Genomic DNA, 24013 nt, shown 5'->3' with positions numbered 1-24013 from the left:
TGGGAAAAAGTCTTTTTGGGCCAGTGTGCATCATGTGACATTGTAATTACACGGTTTGGTCGCTATGTCAAATTTGCTTCAAAGCCTGGCGCTCTTCCTGTATGCAGTTCTCTTTATACATCCATGGTGTTAGCGAACGTTACTTTTCCTTTTACCGTTAGCCAATTTTTTTTTTTTTTAAACCAAGGAGGCCGAAGTCATGACCCGCCCTCCTCGGCCTCTGATTGGCTATTACTCGTTACCTTCGTTGGCTGGGTTGGTTAGGTTTAGGTATGAGGAGTGGGATTGGTTAGGGTTAGGGTAAGAATGTCAGGGTCAGCCAATCAGAGGCAGAGGAGGGCGGGGCATGACTTCCCCGTCCTAGCAAAAATATATCGCTTAACGTTAATGCTACATCTTCAGATTGTCAGATACGTCTTGAAATTACCTCTAAAATAACAAAATTCGTTTAATATAGCACAATGGGGGGATATTTTTTGTTATACATAATTTAATACATTCTTCAGTGTAAACTGAGAGTTAAACCCTGGCAGTCTCTTTACCTGACACGGTAATATGAGTGATAGAGTTGATTGCCAACACCTGTGCGTGTTGATCAGGGACGGCAGGTGTGTGGTCCTGTTGACCTCGAGCTCTCAACGGAGAGTCTCACTTTTACAAGCTGACTGGTTTCATTGTTTATACTGGAAAATCAAATGCTGATGGCAGCTGTCCTTCGTTATTTTCGCAATGTTATGTTACTGGTGCTGGTCACTTGTAGCTGCCCGCTGGTTAGATCCTCTCTTGCCACCTCTAATGCGCTGCACACACTGGGCGACTTTACCCAGTACCCGTACGGCAGCATCTTCTCCCCGCTGCTCAAAGCCCTATCAGAGCACGGAGGGTCGAGGTGGAACCCAGACTTGAAGAAAAAGATGAAACCTGAACACAGGTATATGAAATATCTGACCGAGGTCTACAAGAAGTCATCCAGAGTGCAGAGGAGTCTGGACGGGAATAAAATCTACAACACACTCCGACTGATCAAGCCACAAGATGAGTGTCTTGCAAAAAATAATGAAGGTGAGCAAGTGAAACATAATATGACTTCACATTGACAGTACAATTCAGTGCACATAACATTCACAGCACTTGGACTTGAAGGCAACTTAAATGTAAAAAAAATGAATTCCTCCTCGCCATAGTGAGTGATACCCAGAAACACTTGCACATGAAGATATAGTTTCATGAGAAGCTGAAAAAGAAATACAAATTCACTACTGGTAGTTGACATCAAGAGTAAATGTGAAGCAAAAAGGCCATAAAATGATCAGTTTGGGCCAAATTACAGCACCAGACCAAAGTTTAAACATACTTTCTCATTCAAGAAAATTGGACAGTATGTCCAAGCTCTTGTCTGGTACTGTTTTAGCTTAGTGTTTGTACAATCTTATGAATAAAGGTAAAGCATATCCCTGACAGCGTAGTGGGGTCAAATATTGTTTAGATGCCAGACTTTCATCAAGTGCCATGCAGCAGAACACTACAGCACTCAAACTCAAAAAAAGCTGTTGTTTTATCTCTCTGTAACAGATTTGACTAAATGTTGATCAAACTGGGACAAAAATATCAATGTTGGATTAAAGATTAGGCATTTTTTTCAGACCCTGTGGCCTGAACAACATATTTGTAATTATGACTTTGATATCTTATATTTCTCTGCATTGATATTGGACAAAGTTAGTTAAATAAGTAGAAAATATATAGAATTTTTTTTTTTTTAATTTCTTTAATTATTAGTTTTCACGAGGCACTATGTAAAGCAGAATATAGGCTACAACTTTATTTTTGTATAATTTATTAAATTATAGTTATTGGAGCAGGCAAACATATTATTTCACATTTGACAAATTCAACAAATGGTCATTTGGACATCTTGAAAAAAAGGCATGCAACATGGACATGTTTGGCTAAATCATTTTTAGTATAATAATGAGTACACAAATGTTTATATCATGACATACGATGGTGACACAGCGCTGTGTGTGTTTTCTCATCTTTCCCTCAGAGAGTTTTATGCAGGATCTTTCCTACAGACTGGATCAAGTAAGAAAAAAAGAGCAACTTTTGAAGTCGGCCCTGCTGTACAACTTAGACCACGTCAACTCTGTGTGTTACCTGAGTATCAAGGAGCAGGAGCACTCGAACCAATGTCCGCTGTGTCCTGGGATCCACCATGCTCTGAACTTCACAGCCAGCGAAGATGGGAAGAGCAGGAGAAACTGGGCGGAGGTTGACATCACCTTATTTCTTCAGCCTCTCCTAAGGTTTCAGAAGCAGAATATACACCTTCTCATCAATGTCACCTGCCCAGAGGAACAAAAAACCACGGATGATGGGCGTAAAGGCCCTCTGGAGTTCACCATGAGGTCCCCTCCTCTGCTTCTTTATCTCAATGACACCAGCAAAGTTGCCCATCAGAGGTTACTGGTCAGCGCTAAATCAAGTCAAAGGTCGTCCACCGCTGCGAACACATTTCACAAGCAGATGGTTTTCAAACCGCAGCAGAGGTTCGGGCGCAAGAGGAGATGGAAGAGGGAATCTCCAAAGAGCAAACGAGGTGATAAAAGCCTGGATATCCACCTGCCTGAGCTTCTCCCAAGCTCAGAATTCCCAACAAGTGACTGTGCCTTATATGATTTCAGGGTGCGATTCAGCCAGCTCAAACTGGATCACTGGATTGTTTTCCCACCAAAATACAACCCCAGGTACTGCAAAGGTATCTGCCCTAGGACCATGGGCTTCATCTACGGTTCACCTGTCCACACCATGGTGCAAAACATCATATATGAGAAGCTTGACTCCTCTGTGCCAAGGCCCTCGTGTATTCCCTCCCATTACAGCCCGCTGAGTGTCATGATCTGTGAAGAGGACAGCTCCTATGTCTACAAGGAGTTTGAAGACATGGTTGCCACCAGGTGTACGTGTCGCTAAGCCAGCTAGCAAATATGTCTTTTTTTTTCTTCGTCATTTACAAGCTGAATAGAGCATCACCACAAACCTCTTCTACAATCATCACAGGTCACAGGTGGACTCTATCCAAGTATTAGATAATCTGACCAGGCTTAGTGATTTCATGAATTTATAAAATCGTTGTGCATGAAAGAAGTTTGATCTGGAGCAGGTGTGTTTACTTAATCCAAAAGTATTTTATCCTTGTGAATAATGTGGAGACGTAACATTTATTTCCTTTTTGTTTAATGCGTGACAAGAGGGGGTGCAATGGCATCCTGTTCTTCAACTTACTGAATTTAACACACTTGAAGAAGAAAATGTGTGATGTATGATTTTTTTAAGTTATTTTTTTGTTAACTTATTTTGGGTGTGTGGTCTGTCATTATTCTTTAATTTAACACAATTTCCAAGTTTTAAGTAGCCCTGTTCTGGACAAAAGATGAAAAAGCAGTTACAAACTCTTATCAAACCTTTTACATATCGTTTTATTCCTGGAGATTACCGACAGCTGTCTGAAGGGCAGCTGTCTTCTTAATGTCCAGAATGAAAGCTGTCAAGGTTTCAGTGTGTGTGTATTACTTCTGGTCACTGAGTGACTGCATTCGTATGAATTAACTGCATACTTATGAAATTGCACTGGTTGAATGCGAACTAAATGCATGTCATGTCTATTTATGCAAATTGTATGAATTCACTGTGTGTCTGTGCTCAGCTTAGGAATAATCAAAGGAATGAAAATATGTAGACATATTCTCTGAAAAATTGGAAATAAAAAAAATAGCATGCATACATTTTGTCTTTGTCTGCATACGGCTGGCTGAAAATGCTGATACAACATAAGGAAACGTTTATGCACTAAAGAAACAAGAAATATTCTTGCCCCCTATAAGAGAAGAGATTGGTTAAAGAATGTCTGATATTTGCTAGAAGTAGACTGCCAATACTCTCCTGTACAGATGTCTTTCTAAAATATGTCACTGTCTTTTGTGTTTGTGGGGATTTGAAGGTCAGATGAAAGCACGTTTTCATTTATGGTCATGACCATGTTGTGGAAATGTACCTGGATCTCTAGCACGTAACAAGTCAATTGTACATATCAGTTCAGAGGAGTTCCTCAGGCTCTTTGTTAGGTTGACGATTTTAGTTTTTGGCATTATACTGTAGATCTCCATGGTTGCAGGTGTTGCCCCCATCTCCGTTTCTTCTGTGTTGCTGGCCTGAGGAAAGCACAAACAGGAAAACACAGTGGAATTGCTGTTAATTACACTAATCTTAATGAACGGACACATGTATAGTATATGAGCCAAGCTGTGAAGCATTTCAAAAGCCTCAGTCACCATGACTATTGCAGCTATCAAGGCTTTCTGTGGTGTCTACCTTTTCTCGGATCAAGTTATTATGGATTTTTGTGCGTAGTTTAGACAAAAGGAATATTAAGCTTTATTTCTGTCAATAAATCCTTGGTGGACTCTGAACTAGAACAAAAACGTCCTGTTAGTGTTGTTAGCTTGACTAAACTCCAGTCCATTAGATGGCGATAACGCTCTCAATGTTGACATCCAATCGACGTTTAGACATAAAGGGAGGACGTCAGAAGCTATTTTTTCCCCCCTAGGATGTGAAGTCATTGCCCGCCCTACTTTGTTTCTGATTGGCTAGTAGAGTAAGAATGTCAGGATCAGCCAATCAGAAACAGAGTAGGGCGGGTCATGACCTCACCATCCTAGAAAAAAGATACCGCACACCGGAAGCCATTAGGAAACTGTTGAGAAGCAGTACGGTAAGCTTCAATGTCACGATTTTAACGTTGTAGTTTTGCTTCCATTTACTGGTATTAACGGATTGTGTGCAATATAACCGCGTCTTTGTGTTAGGAGTGTTTTAGGTTTAGCCTCTTTCGATCAAACGACCACTGTATCGTGTCAGTAAAGGAGAAGTCTCAAGGTCTCTGTTTGTACTTTAGCAGCCAGCTAGCGTCAGCCTACCGAAGCTAACGGATGATGCTAACATTCCGCTAGCACAGCTCGTCCTGTGCTCGATTAAGAGTCAATATTTGGTGGGAAAAGTATTCAGATCCTTTACTTAAGGAAAAGTACCAATACAGCAACTTAAAAATTCTTCATTACATGTAAAGGCCATGCATGAAATATCCTATTTAGGTAAAAGTAGTAGTTTGGTCCCTCTGACTGATATATTATTATATATGACATCATTAGATTATTAATACTGAAGCATCAGTGTGTAAGCAGCATGTTACTGTTGTAGCTGCTGGAGGTGGAGCTAGTTTGAAATATTTTATATACAGTTTGTTGGTTTAATCCAGTGGTTCCCAACCTAGGGGTTGGGCCCCTCCAAAGAGTCACCAGATAAATCTGAGGGGTCGTGAGATGAGCAATGGGAGAGGAAAAAACAAAAAACTAAGTGTTGATACACAAATCTGTTTTCAGTTTTTGGTGAAATAATGGATAATTTGAACATTTACTGAAATGAAGCCATGTGAGAAGTTTAGAGCTAAAAATCACTATTAAGAGCAGCTGTTAACAACTCAGACATCTGAAATGTGACCCCGACTACACACTGCTTTTTGTAAGACGCCAAAAAGGTTGGAAACCACTGGTTTCACCTCTAACAATGTGTTGTACTTTAAAAGCTTGTTATATTATCCATAGTGTCAAATCTTCATTTTAAAAGTAACAAAAGCTGTCAAATAAATGTAGTGGAGTAGAAAGTACAATATTTCCCTCTGAAATGTAGTGGAGTAGAAGTATTAAGTAGCATTAAATGGAAATACTTAAGTGAAAGTGCCTCAAAGTACAAGTACCTCAAAATTCTACTTAAGTACAATACTTGAGTAAGTGTACTTAATTACTGTCCACCACTGTTATTTTGCAATCAAAAAATACAAAAATGTATCTGACCTGTATAACCTTGCATGATAACATGTCTTTGCCTCAGAGTTAATCCATGTTGAGCTATTATGAACATAACGTTACTTCATTTTTAGTGCAAGTGTTCATGCTAGCAGTCAGGGAAACTGGTGAAAAGATGCAGATATGTTAGAGGGATAGGTAATTGTTTTAACCTTTAATTGTCATTAACTAGCTACATCTTCAAAACATCTTTTTGTTGTTATGTTTTTTTCACCTGCAAGTGGCACCAGTATATTTATCTTTTTGGGGATTTTTTTTATTGTCGTTTCAGATCAGCTCTCTGGTGAACATGGGCTTCCACTTTGGAAACTTGGCCAAGGTCAGGCATGTGATCACATACAGTATATCCCCCTTTGAGCAGAGGGCTTTCCCCAGCTACTTCTCCAAGGGAATCCCCAACGCATGGAGAAGGATCACAGCTTCTTTCTTCAAAGTTGCCCCCCGTGAGTTTTTGCTTTTATATGCCAGTTTTTACATTTACAGCTGATCTCTTGACAGATTTATCGGAAGTTATCATTTTATCTCGGCTCACATTTTGCAGCTAAAAATGGGATTGTACTCATAGACTAGCAGAAATAATTCCTGTTCTTGGATAGGTATGGACAGAATTTTGTATCATTTAACGTATTAATCTGACAGACGTTTTGTCCAAAGTGACGCACAAGTGAGGTACAATCCAAACCACAGTAGATTACTGTATATTTAATTCTGTATTGTAATATTGGGAAATGTTCATTAGATTCATACATGAATCAAAATACAAAATTCCCAAAAAGCAGTCCTCTACGTATATTCAGTTGCAACATTGCAAAGGCCCGTTGTCAACGGCCATGTTTCCACACTGGAGTTCACTAACTTTACACTTTGTTTTCTGAACAACATTTAAGTTTGTGCCTAATAATAAAATGTAGAGCTCTCACCCATTGTTCACTTTACAAATGTGAAGCGCTAAGTTCTTCAAAGCTATAAAAAGAAATCAGACATGGATTTATTGTCCTACTCAGTTTTATCTGGTATAAGTTTTGGTTGTCTGCTCACCTAAATTCCTACATTCATCATTATGAGTGTTTGGGTGTTAAGTTTGGCTGGTGTCCAGTCATATGACGCTTGCTACCTGCTTTGACCCCAGCTTCTATTTTAGTTGAAGGACAAGTCACAGTGGATGGTAGAAAGATCTGACAAATTTTGATGCCATGTGCTCACAAACCAAGTTTTACAGACTGATTTCAAAGATTCTTCAAAATTAACAATTTTAAAAAAAGGGGCCCTTTTTTAATTTATGAAAGAGAAGTTGCTTTAATTTTGTTGTTTTGAAAGTAAGATTAGTAGAGCAAATACAGCTGACCTTGCATAAATGGGCTAATGCAACCAAAATCTCATTTTGAATTGACTGTTTTTTGTTTTTTTACATGACATTATTTTCTTCTTTTTTTTCTTCATGTAGAGTGTAAATCTGTCAAAACAGAGATTCCTTCCAGTTCAACATGTAGAAGAAATTGTTTTAAGTACATTTGAAAGATGTGGTTTATAGTCATTGTTTTATCAGGATACGTCCTGGTGCTAATTTTGTTTTATGATCTTCCTCCTGCAGCAATGACTCTCATGTATTTGACATACAGCTGGGGCAACAACACCTACATGCAGGGCAAGAGGAAGAATCCTTCTGACTATGAGGGCGATGAATAAACTCCTGCCAGCTTTCTGAAAGCTTCCCTCTGTTGTTAATTCCAGCTCTATATGTTTCACCAATAAAGATGTAAAATATTTATGTGAAATCAGTCCTGACTGAATTAATTCAGCCATCTGCTCTTGGTAAACCTGTGAAGGTACTTTCACTCTGGTGTGTGGATACTGAAAGTCTGAGTGTCAGAATTTATGTTTGTTATGTGAAGTATTTGTCAAAACTATGCTAGATTTACAAGCTTTAATATACAATTAGTGCTGTAAATTATTAGTTGGGAATTAATTAGTCGATTGACAGAAAATGAATTGCTGTTTCATTTTATTTTTGATATTTATCAAACCACAATGCCAAATATATACCATTTTCTACAGGAATGGATGTTTTTTTTACGCTTTTGTAAAACTATTGTTGGTTTGGACAGTAGGTCAAACAAAACAAAACAAAACACAAGACCACCACCTCTAGGAGAGTCTGATCATGATTTTTGACACATTATAGACTAAAATCAAAAGGAATTTAAAAAAATAAGGGACAGATTAATCAATAGTACAACTAATATTGTATTGATAGCTTTATATTGTGTATTTTACGTGAAGGGTAAAGCAGTTGCTGTAAGATTTATCTTACAAATCAAAGCACATTCAAGACCTTGGAAAGGAAAGTGATAAAGCAGTTTGTATGTGGTGGTGGGGTCATGTGTTTTTATACTGACAGGCTACTGGAGATTGGGGAGGTTTTTTTTAAATTTATTTTTATAATACTTTATTAATAGAACACATCTACATTTCGAGTTGGGGGTCTAAGACGATATACAGACAGATATAGTGGGGCGTGATACATGAGCACAACATTGCCAACCTGTTATGAACTCAGATAATCTGACAAATTATTATTATCCAGAGCAGCCCCCTTCTCTCATTTAAAAATAATAAATACTGAGGTATAGCCTTAATAATTTCAGAGTTTCTTGTCTGTTACACATTTAGATGATTTAAAATAATTTATAAAATCAATCCTAAAAGTAAATGAGGGGTTTGATGCCTTTCAAGTCATAATAATATAATAATAATACATTTAATTTTTACTACAATTTTCATTTATAGTGAAACTTAAATTGCTTCAGTATTAATAACATAGAACACACAACATAAAGGAAACAGACTTAAGATGAAAAAAATGAGGTATGTATATAATTTTTTCTCTATTCTTTTAATAATACAATAATACAAATCAATAACAATTCAATTTAAACAAATTATAAGTAAACAAACAAAAAATGAAGCAGGGGGTCAACATAAGGAAGTAGAAAGTCAGTTAAGTGAAAACATTGGAAGCACAGTCTCAGTTTTAATAGCTTGTGCTTTTTTTGCAAAAAATTATAATGAGATTGATTAGAAAAATACTCTCTTGTGTTGATCTTAAACAACAACAAAAAACATTTTCCAGTAGAGGCTCAAAGTCAGTGGTGGAAAGTAACTAAGTACATTTACTCAAGTATTGTACTTAAGTACAATTTTGAGGTACTTGTACTTGAATATTTCCATTTTTTTGCTACTTTATACTTCCACTCCACTACATTTCAGAAGAAAATATTATTCTTTCTACTCCACTACATTTATTTGACAGCTTTAGTTACTTTTCAGATGAAGATTTGACACAATGGATAATATAACAAGCTTTTAAAATACAACACATTGTTAAAGATGAAACCAGTGGTTTCCAACCTTTTTGGCTTTTGACATCTTACATAAAGCGGTGTGTAGTCTGGGTCACATTTCAGATGTCTATGAGTTGTGAATAGCTCCACCAAATAGTGATTTTTCCCTCTAAACTTCTCACATGGTTTTATTTCAATAAAACTGAAAACAGATTTGTGTATTAGGACTTTGTCTTTTCTTCTTTCTTCTCCCATTAATCATCTCACGACCCCTCAGATTTATCTGGTGACCCTTTGGAGGGGCCTGACCCCTAGGTTGGGAACCACTGGACTAAACTATCCAAGTGTATATAAAGTAGTTGAATAGTAGTAGATATATCAGTCAGAGGACCAAACCACTACTTTTAGTGCAATACTTTAACTACATCAAGCTGCTGATACTTATGTACTTTTACTTCAGTTGTATTTTTCATGCAGGACTTTTACTTGTAATGGAGTATTTTTACATTGCTGTATTGGTACTTTTACTTAAGTAAGGGATCTGAATACTTCTTCCACCACTGCTCGGAGTTACGGATAATAAAATCCGAGATAAATCAATTTATGGGTTTGTAAACATTTCCAGAGCCGATGGACAGTAGTCTCAGTATGACTGAGACACAGAAGGCACAGCTTAGATCAAAATAATGTGAATTTAACAAAGACTTAACTTCTTTTGTGTGTCATTTAAAACTGGATATGCTACAGCAACATGTCGGACTTTCCTGGCCGCTGGGGGGCGCATCAGCGTCTCCGCAGTCGGACGCTATTGGTCGGCGGGATAGACACGCATCAGCCGGCGTTACCGCACCGCATGCTGCCGCTGCTCAGCTTCATGGAACAAGAACAAGGGTGGATCACCGTCCGCTGACTGAAGCCCACCGTAGTTGCCGCTGTCACTCTGAGCTCAAAGCTGTTTTCCTGTTCTTCCCTGTAGTCACCGCACTCAACGTTGTTCAAGTCAGCCAGTGAAGATGTCAGTTGTCGGATTTGACGTCGGGTTCATGAACTGCTATGTAGCAGTAGCCAGAGCCGGAGGGATTGAAACTGTCGCTAATGAATACAGCGACCGGTGTACACCGTAAGTACGACTAACCACAATATTTCTCTATCATTTTGTGTTGAATAACCTGCGGTGATAACAAGTCGGGAGTGTAAATGAACCCACTTCTGTTCATCCTGATATTGAGGGCTACCTAGCTAGTTAGCATGCTAGCTAGCGGATTTCACAACAGGAAACGGCATGTGAGTGCTAAAGCTAATGCTAGCTGAGACGAAACCATTGTGAGTTGAAAGAAATCCCGGTGCCACCTAACGTAATGAAACGCTTCTTTAGGCTGTCCAACTACAATAAGACTGTGGAGATAATCTACAGACTCTGATAATCGACCTGCTCAGTCAGCTGATGGATATTAATTTTATACTGCAGGCATGAATGAGCGCATGATGGGAGGAGGCCGGATCCTGGCTGTCAAAACGGCTTCATCAGTTCATTGTACTTCATATTTAGCTTCTTGGTCCATTAAAAGAAACGACAGATGGACATATAACAGATATTTGCATTCAAATATAGCAACATCAAAAACAACCAGCTCATGAAATCGCCATCATCACTATTAATTACCAATTTCTTACATTAACTGAACAGTTTGTTTTTAAATGACAGAAGCAATAACTGAATTCTCTTTTCTATTTTTAGAGCATGTGTTTCTTTTGGACCAAGAAATCGATCCATTGGTGCAGCTGCAAAAAGCCAGGTAAGTGCGAAAACATGATCTGCCAAACAAAAGAGGAGGGTATGACCAAGCACGATGTTTGTTGTGGGTGCAGCCTGCATCAAAACAACATGCTTTCACGTCATGAAGGGGGTAGGGGTTTCTGGCACAACATCACCTACTTCCATGGTGCATGGAGAGGGGAAACAAGTCTAAAGAGGTCAACACTCCAGCAACACTTATAGTATATAGAACAATTTTATTGTTAGACCAGTGTTTCCGCTTGTGGCCTGGCTGACCCTGATGAAGGCCACAAGCTGAAGCGCGTTGTTCTATTTATTAGAAGTATTGCTGGAGTTTTGACCTCAGTTAACTCGTGTGCAGTCATTTGATTCTTTTTTTTTTTTCCTTCTGTGAAACAGGTCGTCACAAACTGCAAGAACACAGTCCAAGGGTTCAAGCGGTTTCATGGCAGGGCGTTTTCAGATCCATACGTGCAGCGTGTCAAATCCAGTCTGGTCTATGATATTGCACAAATGCCTGTGGGAACAACTGGTATAAAGGTGAGAGAGGAATGAGAAACATTCACTCATCGTTACATCTGTTATGTTTAGATTGTAGTAGCCCAAACACATTGCGTGTGTACATGATCCTTCTGTGACATGTCAAGTGCTTATAAATTCAGTTTTAAACCAAAGTTTAAAATCCAACAAGCACTAAAAGCTTGTAGATGAACAACATTTTATTGCACCTGTGACGCGGCATGTCTGTACTTCTTGGGGTTGTAAAAAGTCTGTCTGTCTCATTACAACCTAAACTACAATATACAATTTGAAACATAGCCTTTATGATAACAACTGAGTGAGAGATGTTGGCACCTAAAAACGTGTTTCAGGTATTATTACATGAAGCAAAAAGTCAATGTGTGCATGTTTGGAAACATGACTTATTGTTAGATTTGAAGGTGAAATAATTTTTCTTATTTGTCCAAAGGTTGAGATAGATAGTTGTTATATTGGCAGCAGTTGTAAACAGACATCCGGAGCAGCAGTAATTGTTTTATAATTTGACTGTTCCTAAAGGTTATGTACATGGAGGAGGAGAAGGTGTTCAGCATTGAACAGGTCACTGCCATGCTGCTGACCAAGCTGAAGGAGACAGCAGAAAATGCACTGAAGAAGCCTGTGGCTGACTGTGTTGTCTCTGTAAGTATCACATTGTACCGTACAGGTTTTTTTTTTTATTTTTAATGTTGTCTTTGTACACGATGTGCAGAGTTTGTTTTTGGGAGCATATAAAAGCTGCACACACCCCCCAACCCAAAAAAAACACACACACAAACACACGCTCCACCCACACAGGTGTTCTCACTTATCTCTTGTTTGCCTGTTTAGACCTGTTATCATTATGTTTGGTGATATAATGATAGTTGCATGGTTACACCCAACTTAAGCCTGTGAAAACCTGTGTGAGTGTGCAGGGCCTTTAAGATTACACATAAATCTCTTCATGTGCTCTTTTACTGTAACCAGGTTCCCTGCTACTTTACTGATGCTGAGAGGAGATCAGTAGTAGATGCTGCACAGATTGCTGGACTCAACTGCCTGAGGCTCATGAATGAGACAACTGCAGGTCTGTACAAGGGGTGTTATTAGGCAAGAATAACATTAGCAATATGCACTAATAGGCCTTTTTCACAGCAGACCTTTTGACTTGACATAATAGGTAAAACACAGGTGTTACTAATAACATTAACAGCTCAGATCCATTAAAAGTTGTGTCCCAAATCCATATGACATACTCATCTGTACAGTATACTGTTTTTTGCAGTTGGTATACAAAATTTCAACACATGTTACTGTTTTACTAACAGGAAATAATGCAATATGTGCCCCGTTGTATATCAAACTGTGACTTTAGAATACCACCACCAAATAAACTTTACAGAGACAGCAAAATGTTTTTCCAAATCCAACTGTTTTCTGATGTATTTCCAGAGCAGTTTTAACACCATTTATGTTTAATTTCATTTTTTAAATAAACTAATAAACAATATTGTCACAATAGGGACAAGCATGTACACCAAAAACACCTTTGTGAACACACAGCATATTCAAAACCTGCCTAGAATTAGCATCTGATATGGATGTGGGACACAGTAAAGGTTGATTTATAGTTACAGTTTCTGATGAAGGTGGACATTAAGGTAAGAAAGGCTCAGATATCTTCTCTTTAGTAATACACATCTAGCAAAGCTACTTGGAATTCAGCCATTATTAATTGTATTATTCACACCTGTGATTTTCCTACTATGACATGTCAAGATGTTTTCTGTGAAAAAGGCCTATTGGTGTACTGACTGTAGCTGCCTCTGAGGCCAACAGTACTCATAAAATACACTCTTTGGCCTTGATTTCAGTACTTGTTCACTTCATTAATAGTCAAACACTTTTCCTTACAGTGGCGTTAGCATATGGGATCTATAAGCAGGATCTTCCTCCCCCTGAGGAGAAGGCCAGGAATGTGGTGTTTGTGGACTTGGGCCATTCTGGATTCCAGACATCAGTGTGTGCCTTTAACAAGGGCAAACTCAAGGTGTGTAGTCAGCGTCAAAAACATACTGTAGGTTCTTTTATCTGAGCTATTACAGGCTTTGTTTTATTCCTATAACTATCTCTTGGCCTCTTCTCCCCGTCTCTCAGGTCCTTGCTACAGCCTGTGACCCTGAGTTGGGAGGGAAGGACTTTGATGAGGTACTGGTCAAGCATTTCTGCGAGGAATTTGGCAAGAAGTACAAGCTTGATGTCATGTCCAAGCCCCGGGCTCTGGTCAGGCTCTACCAGGAGTGTGAAAAACTGAAAAAACTGATGAGTGCAAACTCCTCTGACCTGCCGCTCAACATTGAGTGCTTCATGAATGACATTGACGTCTCTGGAAAGCTGAACAGGTGGGCCAACGAGAAGTCATTTATTGCTTTTAGTGTTCATGGTTTATATCTGCTGTGTCTTACTTTGAGATGGACATTTAAAGTTTAAGTCTACTTTTTCTCTTTCACAAGGGCTCACTTTGAAGAGATGTGCACTGATATTTTGGCAAGAGTCGAGGCTCCACTGCAGAGTCTGCTGGAACACACCAGTGAGTATTAATTCTAATATTTGATTTACTTCCTTTTTAATACAGGAACATAATTTATGTAAGTTACAAATGTATGCTGTAATGAAACTGTCTTTTTGTTCCATAAGAACTGAAAAAGGAAGACATCTATGCAGTAGAGATAGTGGGTGGAGCCTCCAGGATCCCAGCGGTCAAAGAGCGAATCAGCAAATTCTTCGGGAAGGAATTGAGCACCACGCTGAATGCTGACGAAGCAGTGGCCAGAGGATGTGCTTTGCAGGTATATCATTCTTCAGTGTTTGTAAAGCTGGTCTCCACCCATCCCATTGCTCACCAGAAAAGTGTCACTTATCAGCAGCGGCAAAGCTTCAGGCTTGAACAAGTATCTGTTGATGTTTGAGAATAATGTTAGTGATGTCTTTGACTGTTGAGTTAACATTTCTATCATTCATTACAATGTGTAAAAAAAAAAACACTTGTTGTGTCTCCACAGTGCGCCATACTGTCACCTGCCTTCAAAGTGCGTGAATTCTCCATCACAGACATCGTTCCATACCCCATCTCCTTGAAGTGGCATTCTGCTGCCGAGGAAGGTGTGAGGTAAAAAAGAAGTTTTTTGATCATCTCTTTTATTTTTTTACTGTTTCTGGTCTTTTTTATTATTGAATGTAATAATTATTATGTAATATTTGTTTGTTATAGTGATTGTGAGGTATTTCCCATGGGCCACGCAGCACCTTTCTCCAAAGTGTTGACCTTCTACCGGAGAGAGCCTTTCTCTTTGGAGGCCTACTACAATTGCCCTAATGAGCTTCCCTACCCTGATCCCACTATTGGTAAGAAACTTAAAACTGCTTAAGTGATTGTTTCCAACACAAACTCACAGAAACGAAGCTAAACTCTTGGCAAATAATTTCTTACCTAAACATCCAGCGGACACAGAATGACATTGGGATCCACATACTGCATTGTGCAAGTCCAGTATTCATTGTAACAGTTTCTGGATTGATTAACATGAGCGAAACGAATTACTGACTTCACCTGCAAATAATTATGGCATCATCATTAGATGCCTAATGGCTGTTGTGCTTACTTGATTTTGGTCATAACTTTGTGTTTTTTGTTTCTTCCCTTCAGGTCAGTTCCTGATCCAGAAGGTTGTCCCGCAGGCATCTGGGGAGAGCTCCAAGGTGAAAGTCAAGGTGCGAGTGAACATCCACGGTATCTTCAGTGTGTCCAGCGCCTCCCTGGTTGAAGTGCAGAAGTCTGATGAGACAGAGGAACCCATGGAAACAGAACAGACCAATGACAAGGAGGGGGAGGTACTACAGCCAAATAAGTGTCTGATTTGTCACCATAAAGTGTCATTTTACACTGAGCAACAAGTGGATTAGTATATGTACTAGTGTTTGAGACGAAAACATGACTGGTTTTTATTTACTCCTCTGCAGAACAAGATGCAAACCGACCAGGAGGAGCAGCAGGGTCAGGGAGATGGTCAGAAAGAAGCAGAAGAGAAGACGCCACGTGAGAATGAAGAGATGGAGGTACGATGCTTTACCATCTTCTTTGAAATAGTGAAATAGTAAATACAGAGTTACCTGTGTATTAGTCTGTTCAGACAACACTGAAACACTGTCAACAAACGTTTTATTGCATGGCTTTTGCATTAGAATACATTAGATTGTACAGATGTTCTAATAAACTTGTAAGTCATAGCTTTTCTTTATTAATTTTACATTTTGGTTAATGGATTTCACAGCAGTCATCCGCATTACACTAAGTGTCACTAGTCTATCTCTGGATTTCTTTCTGCTATGTTGAATTCATTTGTGAATCGTGTTTTGAATCTTAATGCCCATTATCCTACCTGTTCAGACCACCACAGAGGAGAACAAAGGCGAGAAGAAGTCCGACCAACCTCCACAAGCCAAAAAGCCCAAAGTCAAAACAAAAGTCCTGGAGCTTCCGATTGAAAACAGTCCACAGTGGCAGCTAGCAGATGACATGCTCAATCTTTTTGTAGAAAATGAGGTAACAAGCCTCCTACATATACACATATTAATAAAACCATCCATCTATCATCTTTAATTGCTTGATCTATTTTGAGGTGTTTTAGTAAGTTACAGTTGCTGTTTGATTTCTCCTCAGGGTAAGATGATCATGCAGGACAAGCTGGAGAAGGAGAGGAATGACGCCAAGAATAATGTAGAAGAGTATGTGTACGACATGAGGGACAAACTCCACGGGATGCTGGAGAAGTTTGTCAGTGAATCTGTGAGTAAACGATCAATGTCGACCACTTGCAAAGGAAGAATTGAGGTCAAAGTTGGTTCTTTTAATGCAATATGATCATTTTATAACAGATTTTCTTTTGTGTTTTTACGTTTTTTTATTTTCAGGAAAGAGATACCTTGTCATTAAAGCTGGAGGATACTGAAAACTGGCTGTATGAAGATGGAGAGGACCAACCCAAACAGGTGTACATTGACAGACTGGCAGAGTTAAAGGTAATTATTGTTAGAATGATTCATTTTGTCCCCCTCCGTTAATTGGCTGGCATTTATATTTAATTGTTTTCAACTGATCGTACTCTGCAGAAACTTGGCCAGCCCATCCAGGAGAGGTATACAGAGGCTGAAGAGAGACCTAAAGCATTTGAAGAGTTGGGAAAACAAGTCCAGCAGTACATGAAATTTGTTGAAGCGTTCAAAATGAAGGTACAACAAAAAAATCTTGTTTAAAGTAGAATATTGGCATTTTATTATTTATTTTCTTAGTCTTCATTCATTTATGTATCTCCAAATTTATGGATTATTATAAAGATTAATTGTCATTATTCAACACTAATATTGTTATTTCTCTCTGTTTTCCAGGAGGAGCAGTACGATCATTTGGATGAGGCAGATGTCACCAAAGTGGATAAACAGACCAACGATACAATGATCTGGATGAACAGTGCCATGAACCAGCAGAGCAAACAGAGCTTGACAGTGGATCCCTCTGTCAAAGTCAAAGACATTAAAGCAAAAACAAGGGTGAGTGTTTACTCATGACATCATCATCATCATCACACCAGAGCACTGAGACTAGAGAGTCTTGTATCAAGAGAAGATTTTTAATGTAAAATTAAAACAATCATATCAGTCTAAATCATGAAGTGAGGTCGCTAGAGTTGTTCTGATACCGGTATCGGAAGTGCCTCCGATACTACCTAAAATGCTGGATTGGATATTGGCGAGTACGCGATTCTATGCACTGATCTGATACCACGTAATTTATTAATAAACATAAAAGTAGTTTCACACCTGCATAAAACAGCGTTTTTCCCGGAAAACAATTATTCTTCGCTGCTCTGAAACATCAGCCTACACAGTTATCTGTACTGTGCAGCCACTGGCAACTACTGTTTTAGAATGATGAAGAAGAATTGATCTCCCGTAAATAGCGTAACGTTAGCCGTCAGCAATTTGTGAATATTTTACACTGGAAAGTCCCACCAGTAAAAAGGCAACATGTACAGTATGCAAGGCTTTAGTTTCAAGGGGTGACACTATTGTTGCCAATTTCAACACCAGCAATCTTATCAAGCGATTGAAGATGCATCATGTGAAAGATAGAAATCATATCGTATCTGTACAGGGTTAGTAGTATACAGCTGTTAATTTATTTATTTTTTAACACAATGGTATTTGGAAGGAAAAAATGGTATCAGAACATCTCTAGAGGTCACAACAGAGACCTCCCATCTCACTTAGATACAAGATTTTCCTGATAAATTCAAATTATAACTTTGTTAAATTGGTGTTGTGTTAACTTGTAGGAAGTCAGCCACATACAGCCAAAATAAAGGTGTGAAATTAAATCTAAGAATGAAGTAAAACTAACTACACATATACATCTACCAGCTTGTTATAGAGAAAGATTAGGGGTCTTCATATTTTAGGATTTCTGGTTATTGAAATTGTCAAAATTCATACATTTGTTAGGGAAACATGGTCATTCGGTCATTTCTACTTTTACTCGTCCAGTTGACCAAGCGATCCATCCCCTTTGAATCAACTTCACATTGTGTTCTTGGTGTAATTTTCCAGGAGCTGTTCTCTGCTTGTAACCCCATTGTGACCAAGCCCAAGCCCAAGGTAGAGCTTCCCAAGGAGGAAACACCCGCAGAGCAGAACGGGCCTGTCAACGGACAGGAGAAAGCCCAGGAAGATGCTGCTGACAAGGGAACGACCGAGAGCACAGGCAACCCCACCTCAGAAACTACAGAAAACAAGCCTGACATGGACCTTGACTAAAGCAGCCTGACGCTTCCCTAAGCAGAGCTAAACGGGGAGCCGGTTGCTTCAGATTGAGATGCAGCCTGGGTGTATATCAGAGCAGGTGAAGTGTTTCAGGAACTGCACTCCACAGTCAAAAGCAGGCAGGGTGATTAGCACACTGAGCCCAGCTCCTGGTGGTATCTCTGTCTGATGACATAGCATGCATCTCTCTTTCTGGATGACATAAATCAAAAGCCAGCCGCAATAAGCCTGTTTGACATTGAGCGCTGTACACATGATGGTATTTATTTCTGTTGTGTGCCCTGTAAGTGTTCTGGTCTGTGTCACAATATGGTTTTAATAAAGTTATTGAAAATCATTTGTACCATTTTTCTTGCTTTGGTCAAAGAAACCTAAGACTTAGCTACTGTTGAGTCATCGTCATATGCAGTCATATTCCTGTAAAATGGGTTTACATGAAGAGGAAAATACATTTCATGATACCAAACAAATACATACATACACATGAAGTTCTCAGAGATGATTCTAATACTTTTTTTTTTAGACTAAACTACTGTTTTAGGGCAAAAATACAGATTTAAAAAAAAGAGGTTTGGCATTCTCAACCAGAATTACATGCAGTGTAGAGAAACAATATCCCTATAATATAAGAGACTGTTTATCAGAGGGAAGGGAGTGGCTGGGCTGGCATAACTTAAGTGTCATGAGGACACTTGGTAGTTTGCCTTTTCCCCGACGAGAGAAGAGGGGTCAGAGGACCAAGGTTTAAGAGTCACAGTTCGCTATTAGACGTAATGGTTGGAAAAGGTCAGCCTTTGCTTTTTATTATCTCCAATACTACCTACCTTTGGTGTGAATATAATAAAATATGGTAATTTATGGTGGAGGGAGGGTCATACATTTCCCTCCAGTCACTCAGGGAGGCTCAAGGAAAAATATTTGTGGCCACGCAGAGGGTCAAGATAAAAAAGAAAACAAAAAAAAAAAAAAAAAAAAGAGGTCCCCTCCTTCTGATAAATAACGAACAGTTATAACGACTTAAATTTTCTGGAGATCACTTCAAAATTATGGAAAACTCGACATTGAGTGTCTGGTTCATGAGATCACTTGAGTTCAGCCTTCAAGATCACTGTCATGACTGTCAGGTAGGATTCATCCCAATTCATCAAAGCTTTTATAAAAGTAGTTATTATGGTTAACTAGGGTTACTATAAGCCATATTAACAAATGAAATATGACAGAAAACATCAAACAGATGACATAGTTTGCCGGTTTCATGACGTCTTGCCCTGAATCCTTACAGTTGCCCAGCAGATGTCGCCAGATGTTTTGACTATAAAATGCTTCCAAAGAGTGAACCATTTTCAACGGAAATGCTTCAAATTTCCACAAATATAAAACTGAGGTATGCTCATCATTGTGTATGAAATGTTTGGAGCTTTTGTTTTTGTTTCAGTTTTGTTTTTGTTAAGCCTAAACCTAGTAGTGAAAGGGCGGATGTAATAGTTAATTGTCATCAGCCTGCACCTTTCCCGTCAATATTTGTGTTGTTTTCCCTTTAATTTAATGCCTTATTGTTATTTATTTATTAATTTATGTGTGCATTCTTTTTGAAAATGTGTTAATAAGGACCAAAATAAATTACTACTACTACTACTATTACTACTACTAGTAGTAGTAATTTAACACTACTACTTCATATGATTCACTGCATCAAAACTAATGCTGCACTCTCTGATAAACTGATAATGATAACTGATAAATAATAAGTAATAAGAGGAGACTCTTATTGTGTCTTGTATTCTCGCGATAAAGGGTTGATTATCTCATTATGTCCGTCTCTTTATGTCGAGATTCCGAGATAATTAACTCGTGATCTCCAGGTAACGGCGTTAAAAAATATTCGCAAGCACGGCCTCTCTCGGCTTCCGTAGCACATAACACAAACAGTAATAATCTTCCTTTTGTTTGTTTTCGTCTTCTTTTTTTGGTTTATATTGTCTCTCTGTTTATATATCTTATATCTGTTTTATACATTAACATGCGTACAATAAAGGATGTGAGAAAAAAAAATGTTTCACTTGAAAACAGGAACAAAAATCCACTAGGCAGCAGCAGGAGTCACATGATCTATCCGGGCGGCTCTGAATAAACGCCACAGATAGTCGGAGGTGAACATTAGGTGGATACAATAACTCTTTTCTTTGTATTTTATTTTGGACACTACATTGAAAGTTTTTGGTCGCACTGCGCGGTTGCGTCAAAGCAGTGAAATTCTTTTTGGCAACCCTGATGCATTTACAGTGATATAATTCTTTTTTTTTTTACTGTTGTCGGATGATAAAACTTACTTCTTGATGAGTCTAAAGTCTGATTGAGGCGTGTTTTGTACTTAAGTGCTTCGAGGCTGAGCTCCGTCAGACCAGCATACCGTGTTCCTCTTTTGTACCTTTTGTGTTCAAGACGATGAAGTTGATCATCCTCAATGACTACGACCAGGCAAGCGAGTGGGCTGCCAAGTACATCAGAAACAAGGTTTTATTGTTCAAACCTGGTCCGGACAGATATTTCACGCTGGGACTCCCCACAGGTAAGTAGAAGAGGGGCAGCTGTGTTTAATTATCTGTGTCACATCTTACAGTTGGTCCCACTTCTGCATGCAAATGTAGGAAAAACTACAGCAATACATTAGATTTCAGGGGCCTTACATATTCTGCATGCATAAAACCAGTACTACGGCCATCATATGTATATATATATTAGGAATAAGTGCAACTTTTTTCTCTGAAATGTTGCACAATATATGTATAAAGTCTCCCAAAATGGAAAGACTCAAATACTGCAACTCAAAATAGTCCAGTGCTCCAGGAAGGGATGTTCTGTAAGCTTTTTTTTTTGTTGCTTGTCCTCAGGAAGCACTCCTTTGGGTTGTTACAAGAAACTGATCGAGTACTACAAGAATGGAGAAATCTCATTCCAGTATGTTAAGACTTTCAACATGGATGAATATGTAGGTAAGTAGTCATTGTTCCTTTTCTGCACATAAGATGGTTTGATAAAGGGATTCACCGATCCGGCTCTTTCAGTCCGGATATCGATACCTGGGCTTCTGGCATCCGCTGATACAGAATATCGATCCGATACCAGTGTGTGGAAGAGACTGAGATCATTCTTTTATGTGTAAGGCAAAACCAGGCTTGACTTAGGCCTAAACATGACTTTCCTAACACAAAAAAACAAACTTAAAACAAAATGTAACAAATAAATACATGGTTATGAATTTAATGGTATCCGATACCAGATCGGCCCGTTGTCACTGATACTCGATCCAGCTATTTGAGTTAGTATCGGACCAATATCAGTTTTGGTATTGGTGCATCTCTAGTTACATATTGAGGGATTCTGGAAAGCGTAGGTTTTATATTGACTGAACTGTCATAAAATCCTGTGCAGGTCTTCCCAGAGATCACCCTGAGAGCTACCACTCCTTCATGTGGAATAACTTCTTCAAGCACATAGACATAAAAGCAGAGAACACCCACATCCTTGATGGCAACGCCACCGACCTGCAGGCAGAATGCGCAGCCTTTGAGGAAAAGATAACAGCTGCCGGAGGAATCGAGCTCTTTGTTGGAGGTCAGGAGGTCACAAAGCTAATAGTGAATATACTGTACTATATTTAAGATTGAGCTTGTCATTGTTTTGGTATCAAGTGATTATGTGATGTCAGTAAAATTCAAACTGCTCTTCCTGTCATGGCAGGTATTGGACCTGATGGCCACATCGCCTTTAATGAGCCTGGTTCAAGCCTGGTTTCCAGGACCAGGGTGAAGACCCTGGCAAAAGACACTATTATGGCTAATGCCCGATTCTTTGATGGAGATCTCTCAAAGGTGCCCACCATGGCGCTGACTGTAGGAGTGGGCACTGTCATGGATGCAAAAGAGGTTAGATGCCACTTTTTGTTGTGTTATTGTTGCTTTACGTTTCTGCACAAATATCAAATATACTGAATGTTAGCATCATATCTGTCATAACTTTGTTTTGAGTTGTTAAACAAGGATTGCTCAGTGATCTTGTCGTGCTGTCACTCAGTCATAGAGGCCACAGATAATATTTTCATTTTCTTCTCAGGTCATGATTCTCATCACTGGAGCACACAAGGCTTTTGCTTTGTATAAAGCTATAGAGGAAGGCGTGAATCACATGTGGACAGTGTCTGCGTTCCAGCAGCACCCACAGACTGTTTTTGTATGTGACGAAGACGCCACCCTGGAACTGCGAGTCAAAACTGTGAAGTACTTCAAAGGTGAGATCAAATCACATGAGTTATATTTCAGTTATAATAAACTGCAACCTTTGTTACATTAAGACATATGCAAAGTATGCATGAATCATAAAAAACATGCTGATTCTTGCTCTTTCTCCAGGGATGATGCACGTACACAACAAACTGGTGGAGTCTCCTCCCTCAGGGTCCAAGAATTGAAGAAATGTCTTCCAAACTTTGTTGATTTATGTGGCATTTAAAAAAAAGATAACACTCTAATGATTCCTTCATCTTCTAGGGGTGAAACATTGGTGGACAATAAGCAGTGCTTGGAGTTTACCACAACTAATTCTTGTAGAAATTATCAGGTGCTGATATAGTGCAGCTTTTCAGGTGATTGTTCACACAGCCTTGTTTCTCATTTGTCCTTTTTAATAAAGTACTTTAAATTTGTATATCTTGTGTGTGTTTGATAGTGCTGAGCTTCCTCTGTCACATGACAGCACGGAACAGCTCGTGTTGCGTTTAAGTGTTCTTTGTAAGCTTCTACATCCAAATGTGTTGTGGGGAGAAGTGGCAAAATGGCCCTTTTTAAATAAACATTTGTTTTTTAGAAAGAAATGTAGGAGCACTAACTTTTTCTTGCCAGTGATGGAAGTTATGCATATATACTTGTGTGTACTACTAAAGTGCAGATTTGAAGTACTTGTACTTTACTGAAGTATTAAGATTTCCTCTTCTACTTTATACCTCTACTACATTGTACTTTTACTCCACTACATTTATCTGACAGATATAGTTAGTAGTTACTTTGTTACTGCTGGTTAATTCTAATATAATAAAGCTTTGGAAAGTACTTGTTTTTGATACTTAAAATACATTTTGCTGATAATAATTATCTACTTTTAAAGGGCAGGTCCTCAGTTTTTCAAGTCTGTCTTAAAACAACAGTCAAGTGCCCAAATGAACACAGAAAGAGCGGTTTTCCTTGCTGTAATAATCCCTTCTGTTCATACTGGCTATTAAAAGATCCTCTTCAAATGTGTTTTCAATGTAAGTGATGGGGGGCAAAATCCACAGTATGTCCACACAGTCATTTTGTACATATATGCATTTAAAAGTTGTCTGAGTTAGTCATATCAAGTGGATATCTGCCACATTTAGTCTTTTTAGCATCGAATTCCCTCTTTGTGTTTCCTTGGACAGTGTTTTCCTGTTGAGCTGCGGTGGAAGTTAAGCAACAAAAAGAGGGACTTTGGCACTATAAAGACTGTAACATTGAACAATATCTACTTGATTTTACTAATTTGGACAGCTGAAGCTT

General features: G+C 38.8%; 4 protein-coding genes across 4 annotated transcripts; all 4 read left to right on the top strand.

The window, feature by feature from the left end:
- The first annotated feature begins 328 nt into the window (after positions 1-328).
- Positions 329-3781, top strand: gdf9 (growth differentiation factor 9). The gene is made up of 2 exons (XM_042418529.1): positions 329-1062; positions 2048-3781. Exons 1-2 carry the CDS (start codon positions 696-698, stop codon positions 2971-2973), a joined length of 1293 nt encoding a protein of 430 aa, XP_042274463.1. The 5' UTR covers positions 329-695; the 3' UTR covers positions 2974-3781.
- Positions 3782-4685: 904 nt separating this feature from the next.
- Positions 4686-7702, top strand: LOC121901639 (cytochrome b-c1 complex subunit 8). The gene is made up of 3 exons (XM_042418530.1): positions 4686-4774; positions 6196-6367; positions 7516-7702. The coding sequence occupies exons 2-3, from the start codon at positions 6214-6216 to the stop codon at positions 7608-7610; spliced, it is 249 nt and encodes an 82-aa protein (XP_042274464.1). The 5' UTR covers positions 4686-4774; positions 6196-6213; the 3' UTR covers positions 7611-7702.
- Positions 7703-10072: 2370 nt separating this feature from the next.
- hspa4b (heat shock protein 4b) lies at positions 10073-18777 on the top strand. Its single transcript, XM_042418528.1, has 19 exons — positions 10073-10385; positions 11004-11061; positions 11442-11582; positions 12102-12224; positions 12552-12651; positions 13481-13614; positions 13722-13966; positions 14078-14154; positions 14262-14413; positions 14627-14733; positions 14836-14969; positions 15271-15455; positions 15585-15680; positions 16012-16167; positions 16285-16410; positions 16536-16643; positions 16734-16853; positions 17010-17171; positions 18228-18777. Exons 1-19 carry the CDS (start codon positions 10279-10281, stop codon positions 18432-18434), a joined length of 2538 nt encoding a protein of 845 aa, XP_042274462.1. The 5' UTR covers positions 10073-10278; the 3' UTR covers positions 18435-18777.
- A 1691-nt stretch (positions 18778-20468) lies between these two features.
- On the top strand, positions 20469-23144 carry gnpda1 (glucosamine-6-phosphate deaminase 1). The gene is made up of 6 exons (XM_042418822.1): positions 20469-21009; positions 21332-21433; positions 21873-22055; positions 22182-22366; positions 22554-22728; positions 22850-23144. The coding sequence occupies exons 1-6, from the start codon at positions 20886-20888 to the stop codon at positions 22906-22908; spliced, it is 828 nt and encodes a 275-aa protein (XP_042274756.1). The 5' UTR covers positions 20469-20885; the 3' UTR covers positions 22909-23144.
- Positions 23145-24013: the final 869 nt, after the last annotated feature.

Source organism: Thunnus maccoyii, chromosome 8 (assembly GCF_910596095.1).
Source record: "Thunnus maccoyii chromosome 8, fThuMac1.1, whole genome shotgun sequence".
Lineage (NCBI taxonomy): Eukaryota > Metazoa > Chordata > Actinopteri > Scombriformes > Scombridae > Thunnus > Thunnus maccoyii.
This window is presented reverse-complemented; position numbering and strand designations above follow the sequence as displayed.